This window comes from Mustela nivalis (assembly GCF_964662115.1).
Source record: "Mustela nivalis genome assembly, chromosome: 19".
In the NCBI taxonomy this organism is placed as follows: Eukaryota; Metazoa; Chordata; class Mammalia; order Carnivora; family Mustelidae; genus Mustela; species Mustela nivalis.
Window position 1 is genome coordinate 35,785,625 of NC_139038.1, and position 21,863 is coordinate 35,807,487.

The following is a 21,863-nucleotide window of genomic DNA, read 5'->3' on the forward strand; positions in this document are numbered from 1 at the left end:
AGGAATGGAGTGTTTTAGATTTTCTAGGGGGTACCTGGATGACTCAGTCAGAGGAGCATGCAACCCTTGATCTCGGGTTCTTTTTTTTTTTTTTCCTAAAGATTTTCTTTGTCAGAGAGACAGAGTGCATGCATGCACAAGCAGGAGAAGCAGCAGGCAGAGCATACAGAGAGAGAAGCAGGCTCCCCACTGTGCAAGGAGCCTGATGCTGGACTCAATCCCAGGACCCCGGACGGGATCATAACCTGAGCTAAAGTCAGATGCTTGACCAACTGAGCTATTCAGGCACCCCTCCGGGCTGTAAGTTTGAGCCCCATGCCCGGTACAGAGGTAACTTAAAAAATTAAAAAATTGGGGTGCCTGGGTGGCTCAGTGGATTGAAGCTTCTGCCTTCAGCTCAGGTCATGATCCCAGGGTCCTGGGATCGAGCCCCGCGTCGGGCTCTCTGCTCAGCGGAGAGCCTGCTTCCTTTCCTCTCTCTCACTCTCTCTCTCTGCCTGCCTCTCTGCCTACTTGTGATCTCTGTCTGTCAAATAAATAAATAAAATCTTAAAAAAATTTTTTTAAATCTAAAAAATTTAAAAAGTTATTTTCTAATTAGTGGGATACCTATTACTAAACAAAGAGAAAGCCTGACTCTCCCCTTGCCTTCCTGTAGAAAACCAAGGGCATGAAGGCCAACACTTCATTACATCTGCACTCAAACACTACCTACACTCCTTTCCCAGCCCACATATAGTTTTGTTTACCAATTCTCTCTTCACCTGCCTGCCCTCCTCCAGGCTGCCCTGGAAGTAATTCCTCGGGACAACAGTTCCTCTGCAGCCGTGTGTAAAGGTCTTGCCAGAGAAGAGCAGATCCAGTAACTAAGAAAGAGGATGGCTACACTTGGGCACATGACATGCCACAGCATCATTAACAAGCGTTAATAATACTTGTGGGCTCTGTAATAACAAAGAGTCCTAAAGCCCTGGTTTGGACTTTAAACACCTTTCAGTAAAGACAAAGACAGAGGGGCGCCTGGGTGACTCAGTGGGTTAAGCCTCTGCCCTTGGCTGGGGTCATGATCTCAGGGTCCTGGGATCAAGCCCCACATTGGCTTCTCTGCTCAGCAGGAGGCCTGCTTCCCTTCCTCTCTCTGCCTACTTGTGATATCTGTCTGTCAAATGAATAAAGTCTTAAAAAAAAAAAAGAGACAGAGATAAAAAAGATAAACAACACAACAAGGTGTACCACAGTATAAATATTGATTGTACAGTACAGGCAACAGTGTTAAAGATTGACCTTATGTTCCACATTTTCCAGGACAGTTCTGATTAAAATAAAATATCCTGTCCCATCAATTCCTTGAGTACACTGTATGCTCAGACTATGGGTCCCAATGTTGGCATAAAAAGTATGACTATCATAGCAACTGATGAGGAAGGCCAATCAACTAGGTCAGCTAAAAGCATGATGGCAGATCATTTAAATCACTCTAGTGCTTTCCCACAGCCCTCAGGTAATTGCGATGTTGAACACAAAACAAAACAGTGAAACTCGACTCTTCTGAGACTAAGCGATTGCATAGGGAGAAAGGCAGGAAGCTGGGAGTATTTAGTAAAAAGACAGGCAGGGTATGAGACACCTGTCTCTATTATGTCATTCTTCTCCAAAACCTTTTTATTTTTTTTTTTTTTTAAGATTTTATTTATTTGACAGAGAGAGAGATCACAAGCAGGCAGAGAGGCAGGCAGAGAGAGAGGAAGAAGGAAGCAGGCTCCCTGCTAAGCAGAGAGCCCGATGCAGGGCTCGATCCCAGGACCCTGAGATGATGACCTGAGCCGAAGGCAGAGGCTTAACCCACTGAGCCACCCAGGTGCCCCTCCAAAGCCTTTTTAAAGTTCCTGAGAACTATGGCAATAATTAGGCCTATGATACTCCTGGGAAAGAAACAACTCTATTCGTGTGACAAAAATTAATTTTTGCCCCTAAGCAGAAAGAAGAGACCATCTACTTGCTCGGCCTCTGGCATACAAGCTGACAGCAGTCACTGCCATGCAACAATTACCCCTTTCTTTCCTCTTCTGCCGTCCACTTCCTCAAGTAACCCTACTCACTCACTTCTCTACCCTCTTGCCAGGCCACTCCCACTTTGTTCTAGCCTGTGCTTTAGACAGGGGGCTCTAAACAAGAATCACATGGGAAACCTTATTCCCTGGCCCAATCCCAAACTTACCCAAATAGGAAAGTATGAAAACCCATCTTAGATCTATAAACACTATTCAAGGCACTGAAGGTCTTTTAAGGTGCTAATCTTAACCTCATTAAGTATTAACCCCATTTTTCAGATACAGAAACTGCAGCTCAAAGGGCTTAAATGTTTTTCTCATGTCAAAAATATACCATTACAACTTCCTTTTTTGGAAGAAACCATTTATTTTTCACCCGAATATAAATGAGTATGTATTTAGATACAGACACAGACAAGTAAAATGAAACTGTCTAATGTTGAATAGCTTGAGTGAAACAAAATGGTTACAAATTGACTAACCAGCTTAATCTTATACCTAACAATTCACTTTTTTTTTTTTTAAGTAAATTCTATGTCCAACATGAGCCTGGAACTCATGAGCTCCCAAGATCAAGAGGCGCAGCTTTACCAACTGAACCAGCCACATGCCCCAACAATTCAATCAAAAAGTCAGTCCAGGGGCGCCTCTGTGGCTCAGTTGTTAAGCGTCTGCCTTCGGCTCAGGTCATGATCCTAGGATCCTGGGTCAAGCCCCGCATCTGGCTCTCTGGTTGGTTAGAAGCCTGCTTCTCCCACTCCCACAAGAATCCCGCTTCTGTTCTTTCTCGCTGTCTCTCTCTGTCAAATAAATAAATGAAATCTTTTAAAAAATCTATTACACAGAGAAATGCATGTTTGCTAAAAAGCCTTTGAAAATTATATCAAAGCATTAGAAAAAACCTGTTCACGTAAGAGACATATAAATTTAATTGCTGCTTTGAAATGCCTAGTTAAGAGTTCAGGGATGCCTGCGTGACTCAATGGGTTAAGCCTTTGCCTTCAGCTCAGGTCACGATCCCAGGGTCCTGGGATTGAGACCCACATCATCATCATCATCATCATCATTGCAACATCATCAGACTCTCTGCTCAGCAGGGAGCCTGCTTCCCCCTCTCTCTGCCTGCCTCTCTGCCTACTTGTGATCTTCCTCTTTCTGTCAAATAAATAAGTAAAATCTTTAAAAAAAATTTTTTTAATTAAAGAAGAGTTCAGAATATTGCCTTGTGAGGTCTGAATATAAATTTGTTGATACGACAACCCAGAAAGAGTTTCCAGCTCCATTTCAGTCTGCCACGATTGCAATTTAGATGTAGTTCTTGTGGGTGCGCTATTTGTAAGTGGATTTCTTTTACAATAGCTATATACCTTTAAATTATCCGTAGTGAGGGGCACCTGGGTGGCTCAGTGGGTTAAGCCTCTACCTTGGGCTCAGGTCAGGATCTCGGAGTCCTAGGATCAAGCCCCGCATTAACGGGGAGCCTGCTTCCCCTGCCTCTCTGCCTACTTGTGATCTCTGTCAAATAAATAATAAAATATTTTTTAATAAATAAATAAATAATCTGTAGTGAGCTCCAGTAACCAGTGTTATTCTTAAATGAAAAGACAATGGTCATTCAGAAAAGATTTCTTGCAATATATATAAATGTAACTGCATATTCATAAATGTATGTAATGTTGCTAAACGAGACCACCAGTTATGGGCTGCTGTACTTCAGTACTGCGTGTCAAATTTATTAGAAATTTAAAACTGAAATTTCTGAGGGGTGCAGCTGTCTTCATTAGTTGGCTTTAAAATGTGTAATACAATGGAAGATAATATCTTACAGTAACTAACTGGAGTCAGTGTAGAGAAGTAAAACATACTAGTGAACAATACTGCAGAGCACCTGCATGGTCACCAGAGTAAAATATCTTCCAGTATTTAAAAAAAGAAAAGGAAAGCCCTCCTTATAAGCAGTTACAGTAACTGTTCCAATTAAAGATTCCCCCTCCTTCTACTCTTTTCTGTCTCTCTTCTGTCCCTCCCTCCTTTCCTCCCAAGAATTAATCAGTAATGGCACTGCTTCTCAGTACTGCAAATATATCCTGAGAAATCATTCAAATTACAACAAAAGACCTTTCATCCTATGTTTTTGCACAAACCTAACAGACATAATAAATTTAGTTAAAAAGCACATAACCCTCACTGTGTTACAAAAGATATGTAATCCAGAGCTCTTAATTCTTTCACTGATTACTATAAGAAAAAAAGATTGCATTAAATGTCTATTTATAACTTTTCAGTTAACTGTGGCCAAGAACATACCAGGAGGTAACTTACAGTTCAAATTTTTCTTTTTTTTCACCAGGAAGTTAACAAGCTGAATTCTCAACTGTACAATAAATACACAATTCCAAATTTTATTAAAGATTTTATCGAGAGAGCGGGAGTTGGGGTGGGGGGCGGTGCTGGCCAGAAGGAGAAGCAGAGCCTAGCTGAGCAGAGAGGTGGACATGAGGCTCAATCTCAGGACCCCAGGATCATGACCTGAACTGAAGGTAGACACTTAACTGAATAAGCCACCCACATGAACCCACAATTCCAGTTTGGTTTTTTTTTAAGATTTTATTTATTTGACAGACAGAGATCACAAGTAGGTAGAGAGGCAGGCAGAGAGAGGAGGAAGCAGGTTCCCTGCTGAGCAGAGAGCCCGATGCGGAACTCGATCCCAGGACCCTGAGATCATGACCTGAGCCGAAGGTAGAGGCTTAACCCACTGAGCCACCCAGACGCCCCCAAAATTCCAGTTTTCAAAAATATCTTTCTCCTGAAGGAATGAAATTTTAGTTTTTGATGCAATACTGATGCAGAGTTCAATTGTCCTATGAAGAGAGTCAGCTATTAAAAGAAAACAAAAAAAAAAAATCAAGGTAGCTCAAAGGCCCCAGCTGTCCAATTTTGCATTTCAACAAACTCAGTAAGGGGTGAGCTAAAAGGCAATGAATACTTTCTATAATTCATCTTCTCATTTGGCATTGCCATTTCTAGAGCAGCTCATATTCCTGACTCTAGTGACTCACAGAATCTCCCCATACCGGCCCAAGCAGAAGAAAAAAGCAAATCAAATCAGACAATAAAGAGAACCATACATTTTCCTCCCCACATCCCCAGTTAGATGGGGTTCCTCACAGTGAGTATTTCCAAGCCCTTAATTCCCAGTGTTTTGGCTTAGGTGCTGTATTTAAAAGTTCTTCCAATTCCACCAAGTAAGCCTGTAAATACCTAAAAGCTGTGAACTTCTGGTAAGCTTGTGATTTTTCTTGGAAAAAAAAGAAAGAAAGAAGGAAGGAAAGAGAAAAAAAAACTAAAGAATAAAGCACCTACTGAAGTGTATTCCTTAACCCACTCCATGCAAAAAGAAAAACTAAAATTTTTAAACATGGCAGTTAAAATTTTAAGCAGAACACGCTAGCCAACGTCAAACCATAAATTCAAATACACAAAACCACTAAGCTCCTGTTTCTTTCTACTTGGAAGACAGGTTACCGGGAGAGGGAAGAGAGTTTAAACGACATAATCCACTTCCAATCTCTACCACGCTGTTTAGGAAAGATCATGGGTTCTCTAGGCAGATGACTAGGATCAAAGCCATCTGTGGTGTCTTCTCCACTGTGGGATGGAGGTGAAGTCATTTAACCCGCGTCTCATCATTAATTCCATTGTATAAGTGGAAAAACCTACCAACTCACAAGCTTTTGGAAGGGGCTGACAGCGAATTGCAGAGCATTATACGGGGGGTGGGGGTGTTTCCCACCCCCCCACCCCCCGCCCCCAATCACATGCCGCCTCGTATGGTTCAGAGAACCACGGGAACACGAACTGCCACAGGCCACAACAAGCGGTTCATCAGAATCCACCTAAATCGCATGACACAGGCAGGCCTGGTGCAAGGGACTGTGCAAGGCGCTCCTGGCAACCACCGGCAATTAATGCACCTACAGCAGCGCGCCGACGCCGTGACTGGTAAACTCCACGCCGGGACTAACCGGCAGCCCCGGGGCGTCGGTCCCTCCCGACCGGTCTGCGCCCCGGCGGTCACGGGTCACTCATGAAGTCATGACAGTGACTCAAAGCGCCCTTCCGACTGAGGTGACTCAGGAGGAAGCGCAGAGCCCGCAACAGCCGCCACGCGGGGCACAGACCTCAGGAGCCCGGGGGACAGGCGGGGGTCCCGGCGGGCCCACCGCGGCGGGAGGCTGCAACCCCCGCCAAGAACGCCAAGACGGCACGCGGCGCCCCCGGGGTCACCTCTCCCCTCGCACTCGTGACGCCGCGAGGGGCTGGGCCCAACGCGGACCGGCTGCCCTGGCCTCGCGGGCCCGCCGAAGCTGCGCGTAGGAAGCGGGTATCTTCAGCTCGGCCCCCTCCCCGCTCATCCCGTTTCCGGTCGCCCCCCGCCCCTGCCCCCCGCCCCTGCCCCCCGGGTCTCCCTCAGGCCGGCGATAGGGCCCCAGCGTGCCGCTGCCCGCCCGGCCCAGCTCCCAAAGGCCCGGGCTGGCCGGACTCGCCGAGGAGCCCAGAGAAGGGCCCACTCACCCGCCTCCTGTCCGCTCGGCCGTCCGTCAGTCGCCGCGCTCGCGCGTCCGCCAGCGACTCCCTGAAGTGCCGCGGCCGCCGCAGCGGAGCGGACGGCGCGAGGGCGGTCCGACGTGCGCACGCAGCGGGGGCGGGGCCTGTGGAGGACACGCCCCTGCGGCGGGCGCCCGGCGCCTCCGGCTAAGCCCGCAGGCCCTGGGGAGCGCGCACGTTAACAAGAACCGATGTTAAGTAGGGTGCCTCCCGGCTACGCGTTCTCTGTGCCCGGTGCCACAGCCTGTGCAGGGTCCTCTTGCGCTGGGCAGCCGCACTGGGTTCCCGTCATTTCCTTACCCTTAGAGTTGTCTGCAGATTAAATGACAGGTACCTTCCGGGGTTGACAAAGGTGTGCGGAACGTGCGATGCTCGTGGGAGTTTGAGGGGAAGAGGGGAAAATTTAACGAGATCTTTTAGAATTAAGAATGGGCCTTCTCTTTGCTCAATTCCACTTCTCGGTAGCTATCGTAGAAAAACGCGTGCAAGAACCCAAAGAGGCATAAGCAAGGAAGGCCATTGCCACACAAGGGGATACGTCCGTCCTTTGGGTGAAAATCTCGAAACAACCTAAACGTCCATTAAAGAAGGATGGGGGTGGGGATTGACAGGGACACATCTATTCAGCGGAACTGTGCTTCCGTTAAAAAAGGAAGGGCAGACACCACCTTAGAGAGGATGTTAGGCAGAAGGGAAAATCAAGATGTAGGAAAACACAAAAATACATCTGACAGTGTATAAGTTTAACCTAAAAAATACTGAACTCTATTGTGTATGTGAAGTGCTTAAGGGTGAAAGGCACTGACGTCTGCAATTTAGTTGAAGCCTATAAAAAAAATAAGGTAGTTGACAGATAATAGGTATAAATATAGCAAAATGTTAAGAACTGTGGAATCTAGGTGGTAAGTATGAGTATTCACTGTATAGTTATCTCAAATTTTCTAAATGTCTACAAATTTTCACAATAATATTTGGAGGAAAATAATTTCAGTATGATCCCTTTTATTTTTTTTAACTACAAAATGTTCTCTCCACATGTTCATGTTTGGATAACAAAATGCATGCAAAGGCCAAGAAGGTTTACACACCAGAATGTCAGAGGGAGGTCGAAGGTCACTTGTGCTTCATCTCTACCATTTAAATTTTTTATGAGATGCATAAATGCATTACACATTACTTGGCTGTCAAAACCAAATTTTAAAAAGAATGAATTTTTTTCTTTTCTTTATTTTTTTAAATTTTATTTATTTATTTCAAAGACGGAGATCACAAGTAGGCAGAGAGGCAGGCAGAGAGAGAGAGAGAGGGAAGCAGGCTTCCTGCGGAGCAGGGAGCCCGATGCGGGACTCGATCCCAGGACCCTGAGATCATGACCCGAGCCAAAGGCAGCAGCCCAAACCACTGAGCCACCCAGGCGCCCCAAAGAATGAATTTTTTTAAAAAGTAATAATTGTAAATACACACAGTACTGCCCCTGCCCTAAACACATACAATAAAACTGAATTAAATCCAGGGGCAGTGATTGAAGGTGGGTTGCTCTGAGGGTTCAGATGAGATAATGTATGGCGGGGGGGCACCTGACTCCTGAGTTTGAGCCTCACATTGGGCTTAGAGATTACATAAATAAAATTCAAACAAGATAATGTGGGGCTGGGGCGCCTGGGTGGCTCAGTGGATTAAGCCGCTGCCTTCGGCTCAGGTCATGACCTCATGGGGCTCTTTGCTCAGCGGGAGCCAGCTTCTCTCTCTCTCTCTGCCTGACTCTCCACCTACTTGTGATCTCTCTCTCTGTCAAATAAATAAATAAAATCTTAAAAAAAAAAAAAGATAATGTGGGGCTTCTCTGACACATCAGAGGAGCTCAGAGAAGGACACCCTCCCCCCATTATCATTACTAGCACATGTCACTGGGCTTGGTAAACAACTGGCAAGAGCTTTGCAGGAAGTCTTTGTCAGATAAAGTCCCACAGGAAGTGCAGAGTCACAGCTGAGCACACCAGTCAGTAGACAAATCTTTCTGCTCAGGCCTCAGGGGACCACTGTGCTGTGGACTGGGCGGGACATCAAGAGGTAAGACCTTTGCCCAGGCAGTTTACAACACCTACCCACTTCAGCCAGACCCCTGGCACCAGCACCACTGACCAGATGCCCAGGAGATCAGATGCCATTCTCTGCCACTCATTGCCTGCACTGATTTCCAAGCTGTAGTTTCAGCAAGGCCAAAAGGCGGTGGAATTCCTTGTGCCCCATCATGGCAGGGATGCTACTCAATTAAGCCTGGGCACCAGGGCTGGCTTCTGGGGTTGTAACCCCAGCATTTGCATAGGGTCCCACTCTGAGAAGGCCTCCACACTTGGTTTAATGCTCTGCTGTTGCTTTCTTGAAATTCTTATTTTTTTTAACAAGGAGGCTTGCATTTTCATTTTGCACCAGGCCTTGCAAATTCTGCAGCTGGTCCTGCTACATGCCTTCTTGTTTGGACTTATTTCCTTTAAATCAGAGACCTTGGAACATCAGGCTTTGTGCTTTATCCTTATGTGATTCAAGAAAAGCCTCATCTTTTATCACAGTAACAAGCACTGGGTTCCATTCGGTAGGTTATTTATTGAGTTCCTAGTAAGTGCTGGATACGGTGCCAGAAGGAAGAGATACAGAGACAAACATGACATAGGTCAGCTCTCAAGAAGATTTCTACTGGGGCGCCTGGGTGGCTAAGTGGGTTAAGCCTCTGCCTTTGGCTTGGGTCATGATCTCAGAGCCCTGGGATGGATCCCCACATCAGGCTCTCTGCTCAGCAGGGAACCTGCTTCCCCCTCTCTCTCTGCCTGCTGCTCTGCCTACTTGTGATCTCTATCAAATAGATAAATAAAATCTTAAAAAAAAAAAAAGAAGAAGAATTAGAAGAAAAAGCTCTCTACTATGGTAGACAATTTCAGCAGAGGGAGAGAGATGGGAATAGAACAGGAGTAGTTAGCCTAGCTTAGGGGTTAGAGAGGGCTTCCCGGAGGTGATGTAAGTATGTGGAGTCTTAAGGAATGTGTAAGAATTAGCCCTATCTAACGGGATGAGCCCTACCCAGACAAACTTTACAGTCTCAGCACAGAGGTATAACATAACAGGGCATGGAGAAGATTGCAAAAGATGTATGCAAGATGAACACATATATGAAATCTTCATTTATAAATACACGAGTAAACACAACATGTATTAAAATAAACACATGCATTTTATAACAAAGACCAGTATTTTACATAAATAAAATACACTTTACTCTGTAAGTTATTTCCACCACTAGATTTGGAAAAACAGCACCAGTTTTAGTAGGATTTTCCCAGAACTCCAGTGTCTACATGTTTAGACAACCAATCCATCAGCAAATATTTATTGAGTGCCTACGTGCCAGGTGCTCTCCTCAGTGCTGGAAATTCAGCAGTGAACACAGAGATGTGCCTGCAGTTAGGAAGCTAGCATGCCTGGATGGGTCAATACACATTTTGAAATGAATGAGTGAGTGAAAGAAAAAAAATTCTTACCCAGTAATAAGTATTCAGGAGAGGAACGACACGGACGTTTTTGAGTTTTAGCTGTATACAAAGAAATCCTACTTTTTCTCCTAAAAATAACTCAAATCCGTGCAACTAGTAGCAACCTCAGAGATGAGTCAGGCTTGCAAGAACTCAGAGCCTTGGGGTTGAGAGTCCTAAATGCTATTTAATTATCTTTAGGCGACACCCCCATATCTGCAAGTTCAGATATTCATGCGAGATTAAGCCGCGTGTTTTGTTTCTGTTTTTTGTTTTTTGCTTCCGCGGGCCTCACCGCCAGCCTCCAGCCAAGCGGTTCGGTACGTGCACTTTGGAGAGCCCCGAGCTCCGCAAATAGGGTTTCCCGCAGCAGAGGGGTCTGCGCTGCGCGGACACACGCCGCGGCCCGCGCGAGCCGGGAGGAACCATCTGTCCCCGCCGAGGGGGTGGAGCGGGTCATTTCCGCGCGGAGTCAGGATGCGGACGCTGGGAGTTCCGAAGCGGCGTGGCCTGGGGTACCTTCTCACTGGACCGCCTGGAAGGTGGGGGCTTTACCACAGCGTCGGTGGAGCTGCGGGCGGGGTCGCTCTTCTCTCAGGTTCTATCGGTTTTCCCCCACCCACCCCTCCGGCGGTGGACTCGGCCACAAGGTCCCGGGCGTTCCGTTCAGCTTTGCAGTTTCCGGCTCGGGCTGCGGCGTGGAGGTTGCAGGGGCCAGGAGCCACCTGGCAGGAAGTGGGTGTCTGGGTGTCTGGCGCCGGTTGCGCCCACCCGGTGCACGCGCGGGATCGTCCCAGGAGGGACCCGTGTCCCCATCGCCGACCCCACGCGTCGCCGGGACCCCAGGCCTCTGAGGCCGCACTTCCCGCTCGCATGGGGGACAAGGAACTGGTGGTGGTGTTTGGAGCCACAGGTGAGCGAGCGTGAGCAGAACCCCGCCAGGCCTGGCAGAGGTCCCCAGGTGGGGTGGCTGGGGCTGGAGGGAGGAGGGTATTGCATCTCGGACCCCTGACCTGGCGGGGGTAGGACCTGGGCGCACAAATATTTTATTTATTTATTTGACGCAGAGAAAGAGCACACGCAGGGGGAGCAGCAGAAGGAGAGTGAGAGCAGGCTCACGCTGAGCAAGGAGCCCATTCTGGACATTCTGGACATGTGGGGCTCGATCCCAGGAACCCATCAAGACCTGAGCTGAAGGCAAACGCTTAACTGACTGAGCCACCCAGGCGCCCCCGCCCTTTAACGTTTTTAAAAAATTAATTACTTTAACGTTTTTGAGTCCGTGGCACGTGCACATAATATGGAAACTAAATCTCCCTCCCACCTCTGTCCTGGCAACCCCATCCACTCACTGTCATCAAGTGTCTAGAGTATCTAGACACACACAGATCTTTTTTTTTTTTTTCTTTCCTGTATATGTTTTTAAAAACCTACAGCAGGGGAACCTGGGTGGCTCAGTGGGTTAAAGCTTCTGCCTTGGGCTCAGGTCATGATCTCAGGGTCCTGGGATGGAGCCCCCATTGGGCTCTCTGCTCCGTGGGGAGCGTGTTCCCCCTCTCTCTCTGCCTGCCTCTCTGCTTACTTGTAATCTCTGTCTGTCAAATAAATAAATAAAATCTTTAAATAAATAAATAAATAAAAACCTACAACAACTTAAGGTATAAAGCACAGGGCGGCGGGGGTGGCTCAGGTCATGATCCCAGGGTCTTGGGATCGAGGCCCACTTCCGGCTCCCTGCTTGGCAGGAAGCCTGCTTCTCCCTGTCCCACTCCCCCTGCTTGTGTTCTCTCTGTGTCTCTGTCAAATGAATAAATAAAATCTTCAAAAAGAAAAAAAGGTATAAAGCATAGACCACACAATTCACCCATTTAAACTGTGCATTTTATGTCTAGTATATTCACAGAACTCTGTGGCCATCACCACAGTCTATTTTAGAACATTTCATCACTCCCAGAGAAAACCTCATACCCACTAGCATTTCTCCTGACTTTCCCCAGCCCCTGACAGCCACTAGTCTACTTTCTGTAGATTTGCCCATTCTGGACATTTCTTGTAAATGAAATCATACATGATGTGGCCTTTTGTGTCTGGCTTCTTTCACTTGGCATCAGGGTTTTGAAGTTCATTCACGTTGGGTGTTTGTTTGGGTTGGGGTGGGGAGGAGCAGCAGAGAGAGGGAGAGGCAAAATCTTAAGCAGGCACCATGCCCAGTGCAACCCTGAGATCACTGTAATCAAGAGTCAGACACTTAACCCACCGAGCCACCCAGGCGCCCCAAGGTTCACCCACTTTGTAGCATGTGTCAGTACCCCACTCCTTTTTATAGCTGTATAATGTCCCATTTTATGGATAGACCACGTTGTGTTGATCCCGTCATCCTTGATGGACATTGTGAATAATGCTGCCGTGAACATTCATGTACAAGTTTTCCTGTAGACATGTTTTGGGGGGGGTACATGCTCAGACTGGAATTGCTGAATCACATGGTAACCTGTGTGTAGCCTCTTGAGAAACCACCAGTTTTTCAAAGCGACGGCATCGCTTTACATTCCCACCAGGACTGTGTGAGGGTCGTTGTAATTCTGCAACTTACCTTTTCCACTCCAAGAGAGTTCGGATTCACCTGTCCCAGTCAAACATACAGATCTGCCACCTTGTTTTTTTTTTTTTTGTTTGTTTGTTTGTTTGTTTGTTTGTTTTTATTTATTTATTTGACAGACAGAGATCGTAAGTAGGCAGAGAGGCAGGCAGAGAGAGAGAGGAGGAAGCAGGCTCCCTGCTGAGCAGAGAGCCCGATGCGGGGCTCGATCCTAGGACCCTGGGATCATGACCTGAGCCGAAGGCAGCGGCTTAACCACTGAGCCACCCAGGCGCCCCTGCCACATTGTTTTTAATCAGTTTTGCATGGATCGATCACTTACTTAACCAGATTTCTTTTTTTTTTTTAGATTTTATTTATTTATTTGAGAGAGAGCACAAGCAGATGGGAAGGGTTGAGGGCGAAGCAGACTCCCTGCTGAGCAGAGAGCCCGACTATTTAACCAGATTTTTATCCAAGGACATGTCATTTGTCTACAAATTTCCACTATTGTGGGGCGCCTGGGTGGCTCAGTGGGTTAAGCCCTCTGCCTTCGGCTCAGGTCATGACTTCAGGGTCCTGGGATCCAGTCCCGCATTGGGCTCTCTGCTCAGCAGGGAGCTTGCTTCCTCCTCTCTCTCTGCCTGCCTCTCTGCCTACCTATGATCTCTCTCTCTGTCAAATAAATAAAAAATAAAATAAAATAATTTTTTTAATTAGAAATTTTTTAAAATTCCACTATTACAAATAGTTCTGCAGCCTCTTTTCTTATATGTATATTTATGCTTTTTTATTCCTTTTGATGATTTTACTTTTTGTCATTTTCTCCGTCATTTAAAAATCTTATTTAAAGGTTTATTTTTTAATTTTAAGTGATCTCTACACCCAAAGTGGGGCTCAAAGTCATGACCCCGAGATCAAGAGTCTCATGCTCTTTTGACTGGGCCAGCCTGGTGCCCCTCAGTCTTTAAAAAAAAAATAGAAGAAGAAGGTTAATACTGTATTTCTTTTTTTAAAGATTTTATTTATTTATTTGATAGGCAGAGATCACAAGTAGGCAGAGAGGCAGGCAGAGAGAGAGGAGGAAGCAGACTCCCCGCTGAGCAGAGAGCCCGATTCGGGGCTTGATCCCAGGACCCTGGGATCATGACCTGAGCTGAAGGCAGAGGCTTTAACCCACTGAGCCACCCCGGTGCCCCAATACTGTATTTCTTAAGGTAAGGATGGGTACATGGGTATTCACATGCCTTTATGTATGCGCTAAATATTATAACACATTTTATGTCTTCATTTTGCGCAAGTATACTCTACTCCTGACGTGGGTCTTGAACTGATGTGGACTCTGAGGTTGCGTATTCTATCTCCCAAGCAGCCAGCTGCCCCATAATATATTTTAAACATTTGATAGAAGGTGTGATGCCTGCTAAAACATGGAGGAACTTTGAAAACAGTATGCTAAGTGAGAGAAGCCAGCCACAGCAGACTATATATTAAATGACCCCATTTGTGTGAAACGTCCAGAACAGGCAGATGAACAGAGACAGAGTAGGTGAGTGGTTGCCGGGGCTGAAACGGAGGGTGATAGGAAGTGTGTGCTGATGGGCATGGGTTTTCTCGGAGGGTGGGAGGAATGAAATATTCTAAAGTTGACTGGATGATGGTCGCATGCTCTGAGTATATATATATATAAAAAAAAGAGGGGCACCTGGGTGGCTCAGTGGGTTAAAAGCCTCTGCCTTCGGCTCAGGTCATGATCCCAGAGTCCTGGGATCTAGCCCCGCATCTGGCTCTCTGCTCAGCAGGGAGCCTGCTTCCTCCTCTTTCTCTGCCTGCCTCTCTGTCTACTTGTGATCTCTGTCTGTCAAATAAATAAATAAAATATTTAAAAAACAAAACAAAAAACCACTGCACTGTATGCTTTATGTATTTATTTATTTTTAAAGATTTTTTTTTATTTATTTGACAGACAGAGATCACAAGTAGGCAGAGAGGCAGGCAAGGGTGGGGGGGAAGCAGTCTCCTGCAGAGCAGAGAGCCCGATGCGAGACTTGATCCCAGGACCCTGAGATCATGACCTGAGCTGAAGGCAGAGGCTTTAACCCACTGAGCCACCCAGGCGCCCCTTTTTGTATTTATTTAACCTGAAGCAGTCTTACTGGTGAAATTCGAGGCAAGCATGATGTGTGCACGGTAGGAGAAGTCTCAGCTGCCCGATATAAGTATTTACTTTGGGTAAAATCAGCTGGTATATGGATTTTCCAAAATACTTTTTAAAATAAATATAAATGATGTACCCCTTCAAAGGTGAGTGAATTGTCTCAAAGCTGTTATTTTTTAAATGGCGTAAGGTATTCAGTGAGGCTCGCAGGTGAAAAGTGGGTGTGTGGCTGGTGTGGAGTGTTCCCACTAGGGCTTCCTCTCCGCAGGACCCCCAGGCAGGTCCTCTGACTCTTCACAGGTGCTCAGGGAGGCTCCGTGGCCCGGACGCTGCTGGAAGATGGGACATTCAGGGTTCGAGTGGTGACACGGGACCCTAGGCAGAAGGCAGCAAAGGAGCTGAGGCTGCAGGGTGCAGAGGTGGTACAGGGAGACCAGGATGACGCAGCCAGCATGGAGCTGGCCCTGACTGGGGCCCACGCTGCCTTCATTGTGACCAACTACTGGGAAAACTGCAGCCAGGAGCAGGAGGTCAAGCAGGTGAGGGCAGGTGGGAGGATGTGGGGAGGCTGAGCAGTGCAGCTGACAAGGAGCTCCCTGGGAGGCAGCTCCAGCTTGCTAGAGAGGAGCTAACCCTACCTGTGATGACGGTCCGCTACAGGTCTTGTCCCTCCTCTTCCATGCAGTCCTCTAGGATTTGAATGAGCGCGGAAGCTGCTGCTTCCTCTTGCTGTGACTTTTGTTTAGATGTCATTGAGGCACCAGAGTTTGCCACTTCAAAGTGTATTTTTCAGTGTTTATTCTCAAGGCTGTACAGCCGTCACCACCACCTAATTCCAGAATCACCTTGAAAAGAAACCCGTACCTATTAGCAGTGACTCCCTGCCCACCCCCCCTGCCCCCCAGCTCCAGGCAACTGATAATCTGCTTTGTCATCCATTAACTTTTCACACTTTCTAAAAAACCAACTCTGTTGACCCATCATTTTCTGATAATAAGATGCACATATTTTCATTGTCCTATTGGATAAAATCAATATAAATATACTCACATCAATCTAATCAGAACACATCTCCATCAGCCCGGAAGATCCCCGTGTCCCCTTTGAAGTATTGTACTGGTTCATTCTGTTTTCCACGCACATTCTCTCTAGTTAGTTGGTTATTAAGGCCAGGTGGCAGCAGGAGGGATAGGAGACAGAGGAGGTGAGACGTGGCCATCATTCTGTCCCACTGAAGGTGGGGACACTTGCATACAGCCTGTCACACACAGGTACTCATGGATCTATGGAATGTAGTGGCAGAGGAGAGGCCCCAACTGTCAGCCCTCCATCGTCCACAACCAGCCACAGCCCTGCTTTGGACATGGACCTTCCCTGCCCTGGGCTTTGTTAGAAAAAAGGGCTTTTTTTTTTTTTTTTGAGATAAAGGAAGATTGGACTGGACCATTGGTCTCCAAACTTGTTTTTAGCCTTGACATTGTCTTTGAATACATCTTACATGGAAGCGCATCCCACAGAGTGGAGAGGACAGCTTTTCTGGTGGATGGCCATCTTGGCTCATTATCCCAAAAGCCTGTGTTCATGTCCCATGGCCGTCATTACACACTGCGTGGCTTAAAACAACAGGAACTGGCTCTTTCCAGTCTGGGGCCCAGAAGTCCACAATTAAGGAGGCTCTAGGGGCGCCTGGGTGACTCAGTGGGTTAAAGCCGCTGCCTTCAGCTCAGGTCATGATCCCAGGGTCCTGGGATCGAGCCCCGAATCGGGCTCTCTGCTCGTCAGGGAGCCTGCTTCCTCCTCTCTCTCTGCCTGCCTCTCTGCCTACTTGTGATCTCTGTCTGTCAAATGAATAAATAAAATCTTTTTTAAAAAAATTAGAAATATATTAAGAAAAAAAAAAAAAAAAAAGGAAGCGGCTCTAAGGACAATTCCACTCCTTCCCTCTTGCAGTGTCTGGTGGCTGCTGGCTCTCCTTGTGGCCACATCCTCCCAGCCTCCACCTTCATGTGACCTTCTCTTCTCTGTGCCTCCTCTTCAGTCTTTTATAGGGACCCTTGTCTTCAGATTGAGGACCCACCTGGGATGATCTCAAGTTCCTTAATTATATCTGCGGATCTCATTTCCCAAATAAGGTCACAGTCACAGGTTCTGGGGGTTAGGATGTACACATATCTTTTTAGAGGCCATTCAAGCCCCATGCATCCTTATCTGGCAGGCACTGTGGCCGTCCCCGTGTAACTGCTGCCAGAAGGTTAGGTCCCTGGTCCAGGATCTCACAGCAAGTGTGTTGCAGAGCCAGTGTGACCCCCTAGCAGTGTGTGTGCTTCGTCTCTGAGCTGTGCCACCTCCCTGTAGGCCTGCTAGGGCCCTGCAAGGATGGCGGCTTTGCAGGCAGAGATGGGAGGGCTCTGTGTGGCCCTCTCCCAGGCAGCAGACCTACTCCGACCTGTCACAGTGCACATGGGTGGGCCGCCATTGAGCATGTTGGGAAGTACAACCCCCCGGGTGACCTAGAGAAGTGACACTAAGATAGAAGGCTCACAGTAGTGTGAGAGGGCGCAGCACCACGTGTGAGCGTCATTCCAGAAGAGGGAGCCTTACCTAAGGGTGAAGTGGTGTCGGCCTCTTAGCATCAGGCACAGCAGCACTGGGGGTGGGAGAGCCAGGGCTCTGTTGGGGACACACATCCTCCCTCTTCAGCTTTGTGGTCTCTCCTTTCTTCACTAGGGGAAGCTGCTGGCTGATCTGGCCAAGCGCCTGGGCCTTCACTATGTGGTCTACAGCGGCCTGGAGAACATCAAGAGGCTGACGGCCGGAAGACTGGCAGCAGGCCACTTTGATGGCAAGGGGGAAGTGGAGGAATATTTCCGGGACATTGGAGTCCCCATGACCAGCGTACGGCTGTCTTGCTATTTTGAGAACCTCCTCTCCTACTTCCTGCCCCAGAAAACCCCTGATGGAAAGAGCTACTTGCTGAGTGAGTGCTTTTTCTCTTTCCTCGAGCGTCTGCTCTCACCAAGGGAAGCTGTGGGTATTGTAGAAAACAGGCTTGTCCTCAGACGGTTCTGGGTCCAAGCCTGGGTTCTCCCATGTTAGGCCTGTGACTTTGAACAAAGTAACTTCGCTGGGCCTCTGCTTCCTGGTCTATGAAATGGGCGTAATAGTGTGACTTTTGCAAGGGTGATGAGGAAATCTGCCGGGAGGCAGTGATGCGATGCTTCATCTGTTACAGAGACGAGCACACCTGTTACTTCTTCAGGAGTAAAGAGAGGATTTGGAAGATCAGGACCAGTAGTAGGTTTCACAAAGTAGGAAAGCACTTTCTTCTCAATCTGTAAATGGGCTGCCTAGAGCCTTTGACGGCTCGTGTCCTGTGGCTGGCCAGCATCCTCAGCCGGCCACCCCTCCCTCATGCGAGGACAGCAGGGTCAGGCGGTCTGGGCCTAGTGTTGGCTCGCTGGCATTGCCCTTTAGTCTGCCGAACCGGCCGGGGATACCGCTCGTGTTCCATCCCTGGCTGAGCTCAGTGAACGAGGTCTCTGGCTGACCTGAATGGGCAGCTGCGGAGGCCCCTTCTCGTGGGTGAGGAATGTGGCAGGACCCACCAGACCACCTTGGCAGGTCAAGTCACCCACCAGTTCCACCCATTTAGGGAGCACCTGCCACGTGCAGCTCTGGGTCAAGGCCTCGGCACTCCGGCATTCCTGTTAGTGTAGTCGGCTTTCCACGTCAGGAATTCCGGAGGCCACAGAGTGCAATGGGGCCGGCAGCTTGGGAGGAGCCCCTTCGTTCCCTTCCCATTCCTGTCTTGGCCCCAAGAGGGTGGGCAGACTTGGCGTCCGCCCCGCTCTAAATGGAGCGACCGGAGCTCAGGGGGCAAATAGGGGCCACGGTGACAGAGCTTGGATCGCATCCCGTTTCCTGACTGAACCCTACTGCTGCTGCTCGTACACCCCAGACACCAGGACCACTGACCTGTGCACATGTCCTGGCGGTGGGCTGACGGGACACCCCTCCTCCTCCCTCCCATCCCCTCCCAGGCTTGCCCATGGGTGATGTGCCCATGGATGGCATTTCTGTGACCGACCTGGGTCCCGTGGTGCTCAGCCTGCTGAAGAAGCCGGAAGAGTACGTCGGCCGGAACATTGGGCTCAGTACGTGCAAGCACACAGCTGCAGAATACGCCGCCCTGCTCTCCAAGCACACCGGGAAGGCCGTGCATGATGCCAAGGTGGGCTTCCTTGGCCCCGGGCCCAGGATGGGTGCTGTCCCAGCTCCCATCGGGGGATCTGGCAGCCACCTTCTGGTCATTGTGTCCCCCCAGTGGGGGCTTTATGGGTGGTCGGGAAGCAGTATGTGAGGCTGCCCCATCACTGTGGGCAGACGATGACTTCACCACTGTGAACATTTGTCATGACCCCAGTGTGGCTGCTGAGAGAGATTTCCAGTTTAGGCAGTAGACCAACTGACTAGTGAGGAAGGTTTCCAGGAAGAGCGGATACTGGGGTCCAAGGCGAGGTGTGAACACACAGGGGTGCTGGGCTTCTCTGGGGTGTGACTTGAGGGAGGGAAGGGGTAGGAGACCAGAGAGATGGCCCCCAACCGGCTCCTGAACTGGCTGGGTGGGCAAGAGCCCTCTGCCCCCCCCCCCCCCCCCCCCCCCCCCCGCTGACCTTCAGTCTTCCTATTCAGACCCTTGGGTGCCTTGTTTCTTATTTAGCCTTCCCATTATGGTAGTGAGACTGACATTAAAGCAAATCTGGGAAACTCCCAAGTCATTGAAAGACAAAGACCACCCACGGAGCTGCAGATTCATGCAGAGCAATGATGGGGAGGCCACAGCAGGGTGTTTCGGGTGGGTCAGACCCCCTAGACTCGAATCCTGCTCCCAGCCCTTAACACCCACCAGTATGTGACCTTGGGGCACAGTCCCTGACCCTCTCTGCCTCAGTATTCTCACCTATAAAATGGGTGTATGAATAGTATCTCCTTCTCTGGTTGTTCGGATTGAAAGAGTAATCAATGTAAGCGCAATCAGAGTAACCAATGTAAGTGCTTTCTTAGTGCCCTAAGTGGCCACGCATTACATCTAAACACAGAAGGGTCTGAGGCAGCTGTGGAGGATTTCAGGAGCGGAGTTTAGATTCAGTTTGGTCAGGAAGGGGTAACAGCTTTGGTTTTTGAGCAAGGAAGTGATGTTTGCAGAGTTCTGGTTTGGAAAGGGCTGAGAAGTTTCCATCTCATGATCTCAAAAGAACTCAAAAGGAGGGGCGCCTGGGTGGCTCAGTGGGTTAAGCCTCTGCCTTCAGCTCAGGTCGTGATTTCAGGGTCCTGGGATAAAGCCCTGCATTGGGCAGCCTACTTCCCTTCTCTCTCTGCCTGCTTCTCTGCCTACTTGTGATCTCTGTCAAATACATAAATAAAATCTTAAAAAAAAAAAAGAAAAAAAAAGAACTCAAAAGGATTTATGACTTTTTTTTAAAGTAATTTCTACACTCAACATGGGGCTTGAACTCATGACCCCAACATCAAGGGTTGCACACTCTTCTGATTGAACCTGCTAGGCAGCCCTTCAAAGAACAGGATTTGGGGCGCCAGGGTGGCTCAGTTGTTAGGCGTCCGCCTTCAGCTCAGGTCATGTTCCCAGCGTCCCTGGATCGAGCCCCGCATCAGGCTCCCTGCTCAGCAGGAAGCCTGCTTCTCTCTCTTCCACTAACCCCTGCTTGTGTTCCCTCTCTCGCTGTGTCTCTATCAAATAAATAAATAAAATCTTTTTTTTTTTTAAAGATTTTATTTATTTATTTGTCAGAGAGAGAGCGAGCGAGAGCAAGCACAGGCAGACAGAGTGGAAGGCAGAGTCAGAGGGAGAAGCAGGCTCCCTGAGGAGCAAGAAGCCCGATGTGGGACTCGATCCCAGGACGCTGGGATCATGACCTGAGCCGAAGGCAGCTGCTTAACCAACTGAGCCACCCAGGCGTCCCTTTTTTTTTTTTTTTTTTAAGATTTTATTTAATAAATAAAATCTTAAAAAAAAAAAAAAAAGGAAAGAACAGGATTTAAGTTAACTTAAAACAGTGGTTTTTGAACTTTAACCTTTTTAGTAGAAGGGTTTTCAGATGAACTTATTGGAAAGAACTTGGGTTGGGACTGGGTTGCCCACAGCTAGGGTGCCAGAGATACTGACAGGCCCAACGGAATCCCCTCTGTTTCTAGGTGACCCCAGAGGACTATGAGAAGTATGGATTCCCTGGTGCCCGGGACCTGGCCAACATGTTCCGTTTCTATGCTCTGAAACCTGACCGTGACATTGAACTGACCCTGAGGCTCAACCCCAAGGCCAGGACGCTGGACCAGTGGCTGGAGCAGCACAAAGGAGACTTTGCTGGGCTCTGACCCTGCCACCTCTCAGCCCCGTCTCAGGGAATGGGGAGGTGCAGTCACAGTGACCCGTTCTTGTGTTACATAAAAAATTATTTTTTGAATAAAGGCCATTGTTCTCACAGCTGGGTTCCAAAAGAAGAGAGCTTTGTTTCAGGGACCGGGGTTGGGGTGCAGCTGCTGGGGCATGAAAATTCCAACAGGAAGCATCAAGTGGTGGGGACCCAGCGTCCCTCCCGTGTTGGGTCTGGAGGGCTGAAGACACAGGACATAAATGCAGTTGTAAGTTTCGTCCAGCGGGTGGGAGATGGCACTGTGACCACAGCCCAGAGAAGCAGCTCTGACCGCTGCTTGGACTACACTGGATGGTGCAGAGTCCGGGCACAGGGGTCCTCAGGCCAAGCAGAAGCGCTGCCTGGTGACAGCCTGGCAAACGCAGCCTTCGTGTCCAGAGAGCTAGGGAGGCCAACTGCACATTTGTTCTTGGAGCTCAAAGGCATCACCTTCTGGGATGGGATGTATCCCCAGCTGTGGCAGCCCTGAGATCTGGATGATCTTCAGAA

The 21,863-nt window shown here is 48.4% G+C and overlaps 2 protein-coding genes and 1 long non-coding RNA gene across 9 annotated transcripts in view; 1 reads left to right on the forward strand and 2 right to left on the reverse strand.

Moving 5' to 3' along the window:
- The window catches only part of HMOX2 (heme oxygenase 2), a 32,075-nt gene extending 25,316 nt beyond the window's left edge, over positions 1-6,759 (reverse strand). The window contains exon 1 of one of the 2 annotated variants that reach the window (XM_082713224.1): positions 6,634-6,759. The gene's annotated coding sequence lies outside the window, so the exon portion shown is untranslated. The remainder of the gene's footprint in view (positions 1-6,633) is intronic. The other variant, XM_082713225.1, reaches the window with a different exon arrangement.
- A 4,064-nt stretch (positions 6,760-10,823) lies between these two features.
- NMRAL1 (NmrA like redox sensor 1) lies at positions 10,824-21,424 on the forward strand. Of its 6 annotated transcripts, none has more exons than XM_082713228.1 (7): positions 10,853-11,099; positions 13,805-13,981; positions 14,066-14,313; positions 15,223-15,461; positions 17,650-17,899; positions 18,963-19,153; positions 21,136-21,424. In XM_082713228.1, the coding sequence occupies exons 3-7, from the start codon at positions 14,295-14,297 to the stop codon at positions 21,313-21,315; spliced, it is 879 nt and encodes a 292-aa protein (XP_082569354.1). In that variant the 5' UTR covers positions 10,853-11,099; positions 13,805-13,981; positions 14,066-14,294; the 3' UTR covers positions 21,316-21,424. The 6 variants fall into 6 exon arrangements, with proteins under 6 accessions (XP_082569352.1, XP_082569356.1, XP_082569357.1 ...); XM_082713227.1 differs by having other exon boundaries at positions 10,855-11,099; positions 14,173-14,313; XM_082713229.1 differs by having other exon boundaries at positions 10,861-11,099; positions 14,137-14,313.
- Positions 12,643-13,365, reverse strand: LOC309854732. Its single transcript, XR_014306393.1, has 2 exons — positions 13,070-13,365; positions 12,643-12,839 (listed from the first exon to the last, which is right to left on the reverse strand). It is a non-coding gene; the product is annotated as an uncharacterized lncRNA (long non-coding RNA).
- Positions 21,425-21,863: the final 439 nt, after the last annotated feature.

Excerpts from the sequence above, each read along its gene's own strand:
- NMRAL1 (XM_082713226.1), top strand. The coding sequence starts at position 11,060 with ATGGGGGACAAGGAACTGGTGGTGGTGTTTGGAGCCACAG. Across the intron at positions 11,100-15,222 it reads GGTGGTGTTTGGAGCCACAG|GTGCTCAGGGAGGCTCCGTG; the intron begins GTGAGCGAGCGT and ends GACTCTTCACAG. Across the intron at positions 15,462-17,649 it reads AGGAGCAGGAGGTCAAGCAG|GGGAAGCTGCTGGCTGATCT; the intron begins GTGAGGGCAGGT and ends TTTCTTCACTAG.